Source organism: Rhipicephalus sanguineus, chromosome 9 (genome assembly GCF_013339695.2).
Source record: "Rhipicephalus sanguineus isolate Rsan-2018 chromosome 9, BIME_Rsan_1.4, whole genome shotgun sequence".
Taxonomy (NCBI): domain Eukaryota; kingdom Metazoa; phylum Arthropoda; class Arachnida; order Ixodida; family Ixodidae; genus Rhipicephalus; species Rhipicephalus sanguineus.
The window spans coordinates 79,051,151-79,065,157 of NC_051184.2; the positions used below are offsets into that span (position 1 = coordinate 79,051,151).

The 14,007-nt window shown below is 44.5% G+C and overlaps 1 protein-coding gene across 1 annotated transcript in view; it reads right to left on the reverse strand.

Moving 5' to 3' along the window:
• Positions 1-6,995: 6,995 nt before the first annotated feature.
• LOC119405353 (uncharacterized) overlaps positions 6,996-14,007 on the reverse strand; it is a 203,823-nt gene continuing 196,811 nt past the window's right edge. Inside the window, exon 3 of the mRNA XM_037672191.2 lies at positions 6,996-7,094. Within this exon, the coding sequence (XP_037528119.1) occupies positions 6,996-7,094 (99 nt within the window). The remainder of the gene's footprint in view (positions 7,095-14,007) is intronic.

Below are 14,007 nucleotides of genomic sequence, written 5' to 3' on the forward strand. Positions count from 1 at the left end.
AAGAAAGATGAAGCACAAGAAAAGAGTGTTTTTTTTTTCACCATAACGTTTTCTTATTCTTCATACCATGTCGCCTGCCAGTATCTTTTTGGCCAAGACAAGCTGTTAGATGGAGCTTTTTGGCAAAGTTGCCACCAATGCTACGTACACTTGTTTGAATCGAGAGTCTAAATGCTACTGGAGGCATTCACATTACTGAAAAGCAGCTGTACTAACACACAATACAACAGAAACAGAAAGGACAACCCAAACTTGTGCACATCCACTCCCACTTGCATCCTTGCGATTATGGTACGCTTGCATTCCAGTAGCATGAAGCCTGGGTCAATGTGCCAAATTTACAGTTCTACTGGAGTCCGTCGTAATTAGGCTTGTGCGAATATTCGAGCACTTCGAATATTCGAACGAATATTGCAGCATTCGAATTTGCTTCGAAACGAATTTAAATTCAAGGAAATTTCGAAGTATTCGAAATGTACGAATAGACACACATAAACCGCATGTAACCCCCTGTAAAGGTGGTTTCACTACAGTGGAGGTGTGCTATACCGTGAATACACCTTTCCAGGAGAAATCCGCACTGCCGCGAAGCCTCACTTGAAGGTTAAATGAATATACAGTAAAACCTCGTTCATTCTAAGTCACTGAGACTGAAAAATCTCAGTAAGCGGGTTTTCGAATTAACCAAACATACAAAAAGCGGGATGCAAGGAACTTTGAATTACTGTAAGTAATCAGAGATGGTCGTTTGCTGTGCCTGCTAGTTTGAAGAAGGGTTATGTTTTCCAGCAATACCTGGCCCCAATTTTGCCGCTAAACCGGGGAAACGGCGGGCCTCGCTGCTGCCAGCGCAAGAAAAAAAAAGGAAAAGAAAAAGGGTCTCGTGGTCAACTGAAATGCGCGCCTGCGGAAAAGAAGACGTGCTTCACTGCAACACAGTCGTGACACGCGGCCCCTGCTTCTCGCAGCGTCAGCGCGTCATGATGCGCCCATTCGCCCATTCATTCTGGTAAAATAAAGAATTTAATAATGACCAGTCTGACGGAATTCGCAATGTGTTCTGGATGGAAAAGATGATCATTGAAGTTTTCGCTCCGAGTTTTCGAAGTAGCGTTGCAGGCAACTACTTCCGCCAGCAGTCCAAGGCGCAAATTGCTGGAGCAACCGCCAATCGGAGGTTCGCATACATCGCGATTCCGCCAGATCGCCCTTTATTAATTTCTCTATTTTCCCAAAAGAATGGTAAAATCATGACGTGCTGACGTTGAGAGAAGCATGCGTCTGCTGCCCGCGTGTCATTGCTGTTTGCAGTGAAGCACGTCTTCTTTCCGCAGGCGCACATTTCAGCTGACCATGAGACCGCCTTGTGTTTGTTTTTTTCTTGTCCACTGGCAGCAGCGAGCTGGGATGCTTCACTTGTCATTCATTAGTATCGCTTACACTCCATTGTCTTATGGCTCCTAAGGGCCATCGTTTCTGCGGATTTGCGGCTAAATTGGGATCGGGAAATGGCACATGGCACCCAAAGTTTTCGAATTAACCGGGCTGGTACTCACTGCCGCTTCAAATTATCCACTCAAATATACATTGCAAAATACGGGGCTGCAGAAATCATTCCAATTATGCAGGATTTTGAAACAACTGAGTTCGAATTAATGAGGTTATACTGTAATACCCACACATCGATTCATTATTTTTTAAGTTTAAAAGTAGATGTTCTAAGTATAGTAAATTTTAAAACGTAACGTATTTTACAGAATATCACTTGTATTATACCGAAAGTCAGATCTTGCTACTACTCAAAGTTGCTTCCACTTCCCTTTGAACCAAAAAGAATGACATATGCATATGCCTTGTTTCAACTTTAAAAATATTGTGCTGGTTAATTGGGGCATGACAAATATGCTCATTTTTCTTTATAATATGTGATATAAACTATTCGAATTCTCTTCGACCAAATCACTATTCGCTTCGAATTCGCTTCGGACCTAAACTTTACTATTCGCACAAGCCTAGTCGTAATGCAATTACACTCCATAGTAGCTTTGTCATTAAAAGCCTAACATTAGCTGTATCATTGTTAATAAAAAGCACAGAGTATACAGACATAGAAAAAAGAAGCATGATGGTGCACCTACTCTTAAATGTCGTTTACTGAACGAATCATGAAATATACACTTTTCGTGACACGCGATGTGAAGGACATGGAATGTACAGTACGGTCCACTGTTAAAGGGAACACTCGAATGAGCACCTCTCATATTGCTGACCGCCTAACTGCAAGTGGATGTAGAAACATTGTTCGCGGATGGCACTATTCCGTCAAAAAGAGTCAGAACTGTCAACGACCAGTACTCTTATGTAAATCTGAGCTGCTATGTTTTTGCAAGACAGTGAAATCCGGACATGCCCGGCATGCTAGTGTTGCCTTTAACAGTGGACCCATCTGTACGTGGCATAACGAAACAAAAATTGAGGTGCCCTTGCCCTATTGGAAGAATTGGGGCAAGTAAAGCTTGGTGTGTGCGTGCCTGACGTGCTACTTTTCTTTCGATTGCAATGCGCAATGCTCCCTCCTAACTGTTTCCCTCCTGCATGCTGGTCATTGGAGCTTTATCCACTCGTTTAGCAACGCAACGCTTCAGTTGCTGCAGGCAACAATGGTAATGCGTTCTTATGCTGGCAACAGTGAAATGTGGCTACGTGAAATGAAAGTTGACCTTGATAACCTTGATAAACGATCACATTTCTGTGTTAGAAGTGGCTCATCACCAAGATGCTCACAATCGAGGGAGCACCAATTATTGCAAAACGCACCTTCGAGGGCCTAATTTGTACCCCCCCCCATTTCTGTACACTCGTGGGCAATTGGCTTTTCTTTTGTGGTCGCACCTACAATGCCATACAATCTTCGCTTGAAAAAGAAAAAAAAAGCAAAAAAACTACAAGAGAGTAAGTTGCACAAGGAAAAATACAAATATTTGTACATCGCATGCAAATTAACATCAGTAGACGCGAGAATAGAAAGAGATCTCACCATTCACATGTTAGAGCCATCAATACATAGTTTGCTATTAAAATCGTCTTGAAGCTGAACAAACGGACGAGCTTCAGTAGTTTCATGGTTAACGTAACTAATTGGCCTAACCAGGTTTAAGCTGTTCATCAATCGCGATCTCACGCCAGCTCGCCCAGCTGTCCCTACTTTTGCGATTGGAACGTCACGTACCTTTGGATGTCGCAAACACACTCTTCGTCTTCGACGGTGCCTCCCACGGTGACGGAACGATCTCGTGGCGTGAGAAGAACAGCTCTATGGCTTGCTGGACTGTTCCTCATAAAGGGCTTCGCTCCTGCACGAGTGCACATATCAACATCTCCTCCCCCTTTCATAAAAAATACCTCTCAGAACTATCAGCAGGTGTGTGTATATGCCCTCCAGGTGTTGATTAAATTTGTCAATGAAAAAAAATTCTGCAACCCTTGCCCTATCGGCAAAATGTGTGCATGCGAAGCTTGGCATGTGCGTGCCTGATCGCATTGCACAATGCTCCCTCCTAACAATTTCATTCCTTCATCCATGGGCTTAGCAGCGCAAAACTTCAGTTGCTACAGACAACAACGACGGCAGTGCATTCATATCCACCACAAAATGTGGCAACGCAAAATGACAAGTGACCTCAATAAAAGGTCAGACTGCCATACCGGAAATGGCTGATCACTGACAAGAACATGATGAAGAGGGCATCAATTATTGAAAAACGGTGCATACAAATACACGTGTGGCCGGCACACTTTTGAGGGTGGCATTTCTTTGCAATTGTGGGCCCCAGTTTTCTCTTTTTTAATTTTTTTTTTGCGGTCACACCTACAATGCCAACGACGTTTGCGAGGCAATACAAGCTTCCCTTGAAAAATTACCTTAGCATCACTTTCAGCCATCCAAACTGGTATAAAAGAGTCATTAAGAGGTGGAAACACAAATTTGATTTTTCAGTTTTCTGTAGTGTCCACATTCGTAGACAGGGTGCTTCAACATGGAAAGAATATTGCACTCCACTAACAACAACATTCTAGTTCGCATGCATAGCCAGTTATGTCGTGCAAGACATTTTCTCACTCGTTCTTGCTGAATTATCTAGGGACAGATGATCTACTTTGTGCGAAAAAAGTCGACCAAACCGAGCCAACAGGCACAGAAACATGTGGCATTTTCAGCACCGAATGCGCATCTCCCATGGTGGCAGCAATGTGTGTCTGGTGTGCTCACGTGCCCTGGCCAGAGATTGTATCTGTCAGGCTTATAATGTGCGCTGCATGTGAGAGTACGCTGCATTCAGAAGCAGCAGGCTGAGCACAGGAGAGGATGCTCAGTCAGAATGGAAGAACGGAAATAAAAACCCGAAATCTGGAGCCAAGCAATGAAATTCAAGGGACATATTGACTAAGCATTACCTCAGGCTGAGGAAATAGGACGTTTTCATTTTTTAATTATTTTTTTAAACATAAACTTAAAGATAAAAAAGCGGCTGTGGTGTTGACGCATTTTCATCATCTTGCGTCACATTTCTGTGTGCTGTTTGACACGTTAAGGTGACCTGCTACCTGTTTGCCCAACATTCTACCTTATTGCTCAATAGAACATTGCGTAAGTTGAGGCCTTTAAAACAAAACATAGTCTATTGTTAAAGGTGAAGCAAGTCCCACCATACATCATCAAGACAGACGAAATCAAAATAAGGTAATACTATATCAGCTCCAATAGAACCACCTACCTGCTGATCTTTTCTGGCTGTTACTATAAGAGCAGAAAAGATGCTTCTTTTTAGAGCTGTTTTATACTGCAGAATGCTAACCTACTAACACAAAGAAAATTCTTTCTCTTTCCATTCCCTACACAGAGAGTCCGAAATATTTTGACAATTTTTTACAAACCCACTGAGTCAATAGCATAGCTGCTTTAGGTCATTGACAGATTGATTTAGAGGGATACTGACACCAATTTTCGAAGCTTAGTTTACTCTGCCAGGTCAATCTCCCAAATACAGATGGCGCTGGGCAAGTGTGAAGCTCAATAAACGCTGACCAGGCACTCTATATTTTGAAATTAAAATTGATTCTCGCGTGGCACACCTACTGACATCGACAATATTGTAACGTCAGGCTATAGTTATCAATTCTGGTGACTTCATGCACCGATATGGCTAGTTGTGATGACGTTAGTTACTGAAACATTCAAAATGGCCACTTGTGCATCACCAATGGAGCCATGGAGTGAAGTGGTCATGGAAACGGTACCATATCATGCGCGAGCACATGACGAGAAGATCATAGAGGTCGTGACGTCAGGTACAGTAGAAACCGAAACTATAGCTTTTAGAACACATTCTAGTTCATTTTCACGGTGCACTCATGTCTTACCAGTACATTTTCTAGGCTCTTGAGGGCTTGGCCTTTTTTTTGCAAGAACACCATGGAAAATTTTCGTGTCAATACTTCTTTAGGTGCTCTGCATAACTTAGCATTTGTGCTGGAGAAACAAATATGAATGGTTTGCGTACAACTTGGTAGCAAAAATATCAACCGTACAAACACACAGTGTCAGCACTGGATACCAGAAGGCGGCGTTTAGGCCTAATTAACTCGGCAAAGTTGAGAAGGATCAGGACTTGGGAGTAGTGCTTGGGAGTAGGGGAAGGTGCTTCGTTTAGGCTATGGCGCAAACGATTTACTCTAGTTGTAACACAGTAGCTTACTGTATGTACTTGTGTAATGGCTGCACGGATGTAATAGTAGCAGCACCCAGAATTTCACTTGAGAATCCTCCCCAAAAATATACATTTACAAATTACCCGTGTATTAGCCACACACTTAGTTGTTTTAGAAGGTTAGCAGTATTGCACGGTGCTCGGTGCACGAGTTTTGAAACTTTATTTTTTCAGGCGGAAGAGGGCATCCCTTGTGGATGTGTGCCACTGAATTTTTAACGTTGTGGGGGGTGCTATATCATCCATGTAAAGGCGACTGCCGTAGCTTGGGCGCGGCCGCTGTGTTTGGAACGCACGTGCTTGGCGTAAGCCGAGGCGTTTCGTCCAAGGTCAGTGATGCGCTTTGCTGTAACCCGAGTTTTAGCGCGGTGGCGCCGGCATCGCTGCCGCGAATTTAGGCCGGCGCATAGAAACAGGAGTGATTCTCTCTTTTGGGGTGTGGCTGCGCGCGCGGATGGAGTTCTCCTCGCGGTGGGTTCCGGGGACGGAAACGCGGCTCGCTGCCCTCGGACCCTCGTGGTGAGTCGTGCATCTGCGGCGCCGCATTTGTATTGTATTATGTGTCTTACTTTATGTCTTGTCTTGAATGTGCGTGTTGTTTTCCAGTATTCATTGTCAGCGTATAAGTTTTAGCGTGTTACTAATTCGGGCCCGCGAGCTCAGCCATATATGTAAAGAAGTGTTTTAATAACGTCCACGTTTTGTTGCACGGACCGCGTGAACTGGTGTCCGTGTGTTCCGAGGGCGGCAGCGTTATATCGCTCAGGACCCCACAACGTGGATTGCGTTTCCCTCAAGATGGTGGAGAAAGCTTAAGGTCAAGGGAATCCCAAAAAATTCGATGGAGCGGAGGAAAATCTCATCTGGGGCAGAGGCAAGTTTAAAAATGTGACGAGTAAAGAGGATGAGGAAGATGAAGAATAACATTCTTGCAACCGAGTGAAAGTGACAAAGGTTCTTTTTCCCTTCTCCCAGTACAAGTGAGTACTGCAGTTCAATAAAGGCAAGTAGCGCTGAAAATATGCACGAAAAAAAAAAAGAAAAAAAGAAAGAGAAGTTGTCTTTTCATTCGTGTAATGGCCACACCTGCAATTCTTGCCCTAAATCTCCGAAAAAGAAACATGCGGACATTACGCAAGTGTATACAGTATGCAAGTTTTTAACAAAACCCATTTTGGGGGACACTTTAAATGACAACAGCACAAAAAGAAAAGATGAGTAACCAGGTTACCTAGCAGGCTGTGGAAGACTAGGCTCTTGCTCCTCTTCTATGTTTACGGGCCACAAGCCGGCCATCTGCTCAATCGACCACCGAAACGACCGGCGCTGTACATGAAAAAGAAGCAATAGTAATAGGGTGGTTTAAAAAACGCAAAATTAAAATGGTGTTCGAAGTTGGGGCTTTTTCTCATTTAGAACAGAGGATAACAGCTCAGATATCCAATGATGAAGGTGTTGCACCAAGGGTTGAAAAAAAAAAATCACTTTTTGTGTGCCTCCCTTCATCTTAGTCTGATTTATATGCAGTACCTTTAAGTAAAGCATAGACTATTTTACAAAATGTTTTCTTTTTACACAGCTGAAAGTATTTACCGCTAGATCAGCTCAACACAAAACACATTTGAGAAATATTAAAGACGCTGAAGTGAGACATAAATGTTTCAACAGATACGGTATTTCTCAATCATATTTTTGTTATTATATAGAAAGTGAAGGTGAGAGCTCATCTCCGAAGTTCACACTGCAACCAACAACATTACATCGCTATAAAGCCATGCATTTCAATGTTTTATTTCGTATTTTGGCCACACTGGCTTCATAAACGTTACAAGTTTATGACTCTGGATCCTTAACTAGAAGACTCCCTTTAAACCGATAAAAAATTACACAGGCTCCAGCAATGGCATTAAAATTCACATCGTGGTGTATTCGTGCAGGAACACCAAGGGCAATGGCGTACAATTTTTTTTGTTTATCTCTTTCACATTTTCTGGTTTGCCAACATTTCTAGCAGCAAGGTTGGTGTTTCTAATATTGGGAAAGGGTACCATTCACTAGTACAGTCCAACCCAACTATATATTGAACTCGGGTAAATCGAATTATCCTTTATATTGAGCTATTTTCAAAAACACAATGGCTCAACGTCAATACATAGGAAAATCTATGGCTGCATCAAACAAAATAGCCGGAACACTTGACATATAGAATATCGGGCAGTGCGATATGCCCCAAGAAGTTGGCTTTTCTTCACAGAAGGGGACTTCTCCGCATGCAAAACGAGTGGAAACCATCGCTTGCCATCATGTGCTTTCCCCATTGTCATCGTGACCGTTGGTGGTCCGAGACGAAATGCACGATATCGCACAAACCGAAGACAGTGCAATGGACAGCATGTGCAATACTTAGCCCTCAATTGTCACATTTCAATTCGTCAGCAATGTACACACCAGCTCCCCACCTATACTGCCTTTCACTTCTGCAAGCAAATGCAGGAGTTTCAGCGGGGTTCTAATCCTCTACCACTCGGGGATCAGTCAGACGCAATTCCTAAACTGAAGTTTACTCCGTAGCTGCTTCCTGATCTCGTTTATACACCATATTTTGTCTTTTAGTATTACACTATTTTCTGAGCATTGTGCTTATAAAACACTGTCTTTTCATCACCCTCACTTCCTTAAAAATGTATAATGTTTTGTTTTCAACTTTTGTGTTTTGTTTGCGAAGAGTGCTTGCAATTGCCCCATACTGCGATTAAATGTTTTGCTTACATGAACAGAAGCATCATATGTGTTCTTTTTTGTTCTGTTATCATTAAAGCTGTGCGAATGGCAAATTTTGGGTGCGAAGCGAATTCGAATATTGAAGTGTGAGTGCGAATTGAATAGAATATTTTCGAATATTTCTCGAATATTTTTTTAATATTTGAACCGAAACTGCAGAAAATGGTTGGAGAGGATTCCTAAGCATATTCTTATAAGGTAGCAACATGAAAGTGTTTCTTTTCGCTAGGTTGATGAAGCGCTGGTGGGGTCGTGTTTCATAGTTGTCTTATCAAGAATGAGGCAATGTAGAGGCCGAATTGTATTTATGTACATGATTTGGTGAAACCAAAATGTTGCCGACAACACTTTACACGTGATAGGAGAAAGATGATGATATGTTGTTTAATGGCGCAAGGGCCATTGATGGCCAAAGAGCGCCAGGAAACAGGTGTCGGATGGGAACAATGATGATGTTTAGTGGCTGTATAAGGGCCTAAGATTCTGCGCACTAAAGGTGCGTAAAACATATATGTAATAAAATCATGAGAGTGGAGTGAAACGTGCATGGTGAGGATGAGTTTTAGGTGATCATGACGCTAAAATATAGAGGTTGTACTAGCACGGATGCCTCGTCAGCGCCCTTAGTCCTAAGGGCCTGGAGGCAGGTGCTCTTTTTGATGTAGCATCCGCAGCAGCAGCCTCCTCTAGGAGGCCGTGCTACGGATCACCTGCGTAGATGACATGAAAAGTACGTATGTCCTTTAAAAACGCATTCAATGTATCATATTTAAAAAGAGGTTCTCTACCTATGAACATCGCTGGATGAAGGGGTATGTGTTGTGTGAACGCCAGTGGAAAGTGTTTTTTTCTGTAAGCCTCTAGCTCAGAGCATTCAAGGAGTATGTGATGTACGGTAAGTGGATGGCCACATCTGTCACAGCTGGGTGGGTCACCACCGGACAAAAGGTGTGTGTGTGTGCTGTGTGTGTGTCCTATTCTAAGCCGACAGAGAGTGACCTCTGTACGGCGTGTTTTTGATGTAGGTGGCCAGTTACCGAGGCGTGGTTTGATCAGGTGTAACTTGTTGTGCGTTTGTAGGTCCCATAACTTTTGCCAGTAAGCCCTGAGCTTTTTCCGTATGTTTGGTTTTAGGTCCATCACGGGGACAGCAACTGAAGAGATTGCAGCGCTTACGTTGGTTGACGTGGCCAGCTGGTCAGCCAACACATTTCCTGCGATGTCGCGGTGCCCTGGCACCCAGCACACGACGATATGTTGCTTGGACGCGTACGCCGCGCAGAGTATTGAGTAGAGGGACATAATTACCGGATTTCTATGTTTTTTCAGATTTTTCAGCGCCATCACGACACTCAAGGAGTCAGTGTATATAACTACCCTCGGTGTATTCAATTCTTTAATGTGTTTAACGGCTACGAATAACGCGTAAGCCTCGGCTGTGAAAATGCTTGTGCTAGTGGGTAAAACGCCGGCATCCGAGAAAGATGGTCCAACCGCTGCATATGACACGCCAGCATGGGACTTAGATGCATCAGTATAATATTCTGGGCAGTCATATTTATGTTGCAGCTCTAGGAAATACATCCGAATGTGTATAAGGGGCGCGTGCTTTGTGACAGCTACGAAGGATGTGTCGCAGTCTATAAGCTGCCACTGCCATGGCGGGAGCTGCATAGTGGGGCGAATAGGGTGGTATTCAAGCAGTGGGACATTTGTTTCTTCAGCTAGCTCTCTAACGCGCAGTGGGAAAGGGCGTGCTATTGTGGGCCTATTGCGAAAGAGTTGAGAGCTGGACAGGTCCTTGATAGTGGAATATGCAGGGTGCTGACTGTTCGCATTCACTTTAAGAAAATATATGAAAGAAGAATACGTTCTCTGCAGATGGAGTGACCACTCGTCTGATTCCACATAAAGGCTTTCAATAGGGCTTGTTCTAAAGGCACCTGTGGAGAGGCGGATACCTAGATGGTGAACTGGGTCCAGCATTTTTAGAGCGCTTGGCTTGGCAGAGTGATAGACTATCGCCCCATAGTCAAGGCGTGAGCGTACAAGGCTTTTATACAGATTCATGAGGCACTTTCTGTCGCTGCCCCACGCTGTGCGTGACAGCACCTTTAGGATATTCATTGTTTTCATGCATTTATTCTTAAGGTGTTTTATGTGCGGTACAAAGGTTAACTTCGCATCCAAAATTATACCTAGGAACTTATGTTCTGTGTTTACGGGCAAACGCTCACCCTTCATGACTATTTCAGGATCAGGGTACAAGCCTCTTTTTCGTGAAAAAAGAACGCAGGTGCTTTTCTGTGGGTTCAATTTGAACCCGTTTTCATCAGCCCATTTGGACACCTTGTTAAGAGCAAGCTGAACCTGTCGCTCACAGATCCCAAGAGAACACGATTGAAAACCTATCTGCAGGTCGTCAACGTATACTGAATAAAACATATTACTTGGGATGTACAGACGAAGAGAATTCATTTTTATAATAAAGAGCGTACAGCTGAGCACCCCACCCTGTGGCACTCCGGTTTCCTGTATAAATGTTCGGGACAAAACATTGCCCACTCGAACGCGGAATGTGCGATCAGACAGATAACTTTCGATGACATTGAACATATTACCACGTATACCCATGTGTGAGAGGTCTCTCAGTATCCCAAACCTCCAGGTCGTATCGTAGGCCTTCTCCATGTCGAGGAATACAGATAGGAAAAACTGGTTATGAACAAAGCTTCACGTATGCATGCCTCGATACGTATGAGATGATCGGTGGTGGATCGGCCTTCTCTGAACCCGCACTGGTATGGGTCGAGCAATTTGTTTGATTCAAGGAAGTGTAGTAAGCGGCAATTAATCATTTTTTCAAATACTTTGCATAGGCAACTTGTTAGCGCTATGGGTCTGTAACTTGATACAGCAGAGGGATCCTTTCCTTGTTTCAAAATTGGGATTATAACAGCCTCCTTCCAAGAAGAGGGGATCACACCCGAGAGCCATATAAGGTTGTAGAGAGTGAGGAGGGTTTTTTGCGTTTCAGAGGGTAGTTGCTTCAACATTTCGTACATTACGCAGTCAGAACCTGGGGTAGATGTGTTACAGCAGTTCAGTGCTGTTTGCAGTTCTGCTAAGCAGAATGGTTCGTTGTACGCCTCATTTTTGCAGATTTTCTTTCCAACTTCTGTTGTTCTATTCTTGCTTTGTACTTTTGGAAGGTTTCGGAGTAGTGTGAGGAGCTCGATATGTGTTCAAAATGTGTGCCAAGAAAATTAGCTTGATCCTCCAGGCTTTCTCCGAGGCTATTTACTAATGGCAGGGAGTACGTTTGTTGGCCCTTAATTTTCTTCACCTTATTCCACACTTTTCCCTCGTCTGTGTACGAGTTGATACTCGATATGAACTTTGTCCAGCTTTCTCGTCTGGCTTGTCGGCGCGTTCTCCTTGCCTGCGATTTGACCTCCTTGAAATGTTCCAGGTTTTCTGCTGTTGGGGAGTCACGAAACAACGCCCACGCTTTGTTCTGATTCATCCGCGCTTTTCTACATGCATCGTTCCACCATGGAACTCGCCGCTTAGAACCCAGGCCGCTTGTTTGGGCAATACATTTTGATGCGGCATCAAGAATAAAAGCTGTAAGATACATGACAGCGTCATCTAAGGTCAGAGCGGACAGCTCACTCCATGTCATGTGCGCAAGGGTTTTGTACCGTTCCCAATCAGCTGAGTCAACCTTCCATCGAGGAACCTGCGGGGGCAGTTGGTCTTTGGTCGGCGTACTCAGGATGATTGGGAAGTGGTCACTCCCATAAGGGTCTTTCAGAACGCTCCATTCAAAGACGGGTAAAAGGGAGGGTGATGAGATGCTAAGATCTATGGAGGAGTATGAGTTGTTTGCAAGGCTAAAATACGTAGGCTCCTTCTTATTTAAAAGACATAAACTAGACGAAAAAAGGAGCTGTTCAATGAGACGTCCTCGAGAGTCACAGCGAGGATCGCCCCAGAGGACATTGTGTGCATTAAAATCACCTAGAATCAAAAAGGGTTCTGGGAGTTCATCTAATAATGATTCTAAATCGCGTCTGTGAAGCTGATGATGTGGTGGTATATACACGGAACATATGGTAATGAGTTTGTTAAAAAGTACAGCTCGAATGGCCACTGCCTCAAGGGCCGTCTGGAGCTTCAAATGGTGGCATGCTATACTTCTATCAACTATAATGGCCACACCGCCAGACGATACGACAGCATCCTCGCGGTCTTTTCGGAAAGTAATGTATTGCCGGAGGAAGTTCGTGTGTTTTGAAGTTAGGTGTGTTTCTTGCACACACAGCACTTTCGGGTTGAACTTACTCAGAAGTTCTTGGATATCGTCTAGATTTCTAAGTAGTCCTCTTACGTTCCACTGTATGATGTTGTCCATGATGGGAAAAAGGGTGCTGTGTGTAAAGTGGACGGAGATTGGCTCATTTTACGGGGCCTTTGTTAGGCCCTGTAATTGGTGTTTTGTCCTTTTTGGAGCGGTCGAGAGAAGCTCGCCGCTCCTTCGGCGCTTCCTGCGCCGTTTGGCTTGACGTAGTGTCCATAGCCTCTTGCGAGGCACTGGACACCCGCTCGACAGAGCGGTCTGTGCGTCTCTTAGACCTCGCCTCGGTGGACGAGGTCTTTGTCCCCACCGAGCTGGAGGTCGATAAGACCCCCTTGGCCTCGTGATTGCCCTGGCTGCTGCCAGAGCTTGTGGAGGCCACTGGTGTGGACAGGTTGAATGTGGGCAGGGCAGCGCTAGCTGCTCCCACCGAAGGGGCAAGTGGCGTTAGCCTGGGCACGCTAGGCGTGTTCCGGGCTACCGCCAGGGGCCGTTGTGGTGCCGCCCCTCGTTGCACCACTTCGGCGAAAGGTGTTTTTAGTGGAAACATTGACGAGATCCGTTGTCTTGCTTCCCGAAACGTGATGTTTTCTTTAACTTTTATAGTGATTATTTCTTTTTCTCTCTTCCAGGCTGGGCACGCTCTGGAGTATGCAGGGTGGCTTCCGTCGCAGTTTGCACAAAGGAACTCGTCATGATTGCAGTCGTCAGCACTGTGACCAGTTGTGCCGCACTTAGCGCAAGTCAGCTGCCCTCGGCAGCTCTGAGATGCATGTCCAAAGCGCTGGCATTTGAAACAACGCCTCGGGTTTGGAATGAACGGTCGGACATTGAGTTTCACATATCCAGTTTCAAGAGTTTCGGGTAGGGTGGTTGAACTGAAGGTGAGTATCAAGTGCTTCGTTGGTATTTCGTTGTTGTTACGTCTGATTGTGATGCGTTGGACATGTGTCACACCTTGTTCTTTCCATCCATCGAGGAGTTCTTCTTCATTCAGTGTCATCAAATCTTCGTCCGATACCACGCCCTTCACTGTATTCATGGTACGATGTGCGCTCACAGAGACAGGTATGTTTCCAAAGGCTACGAGGTGCGAGA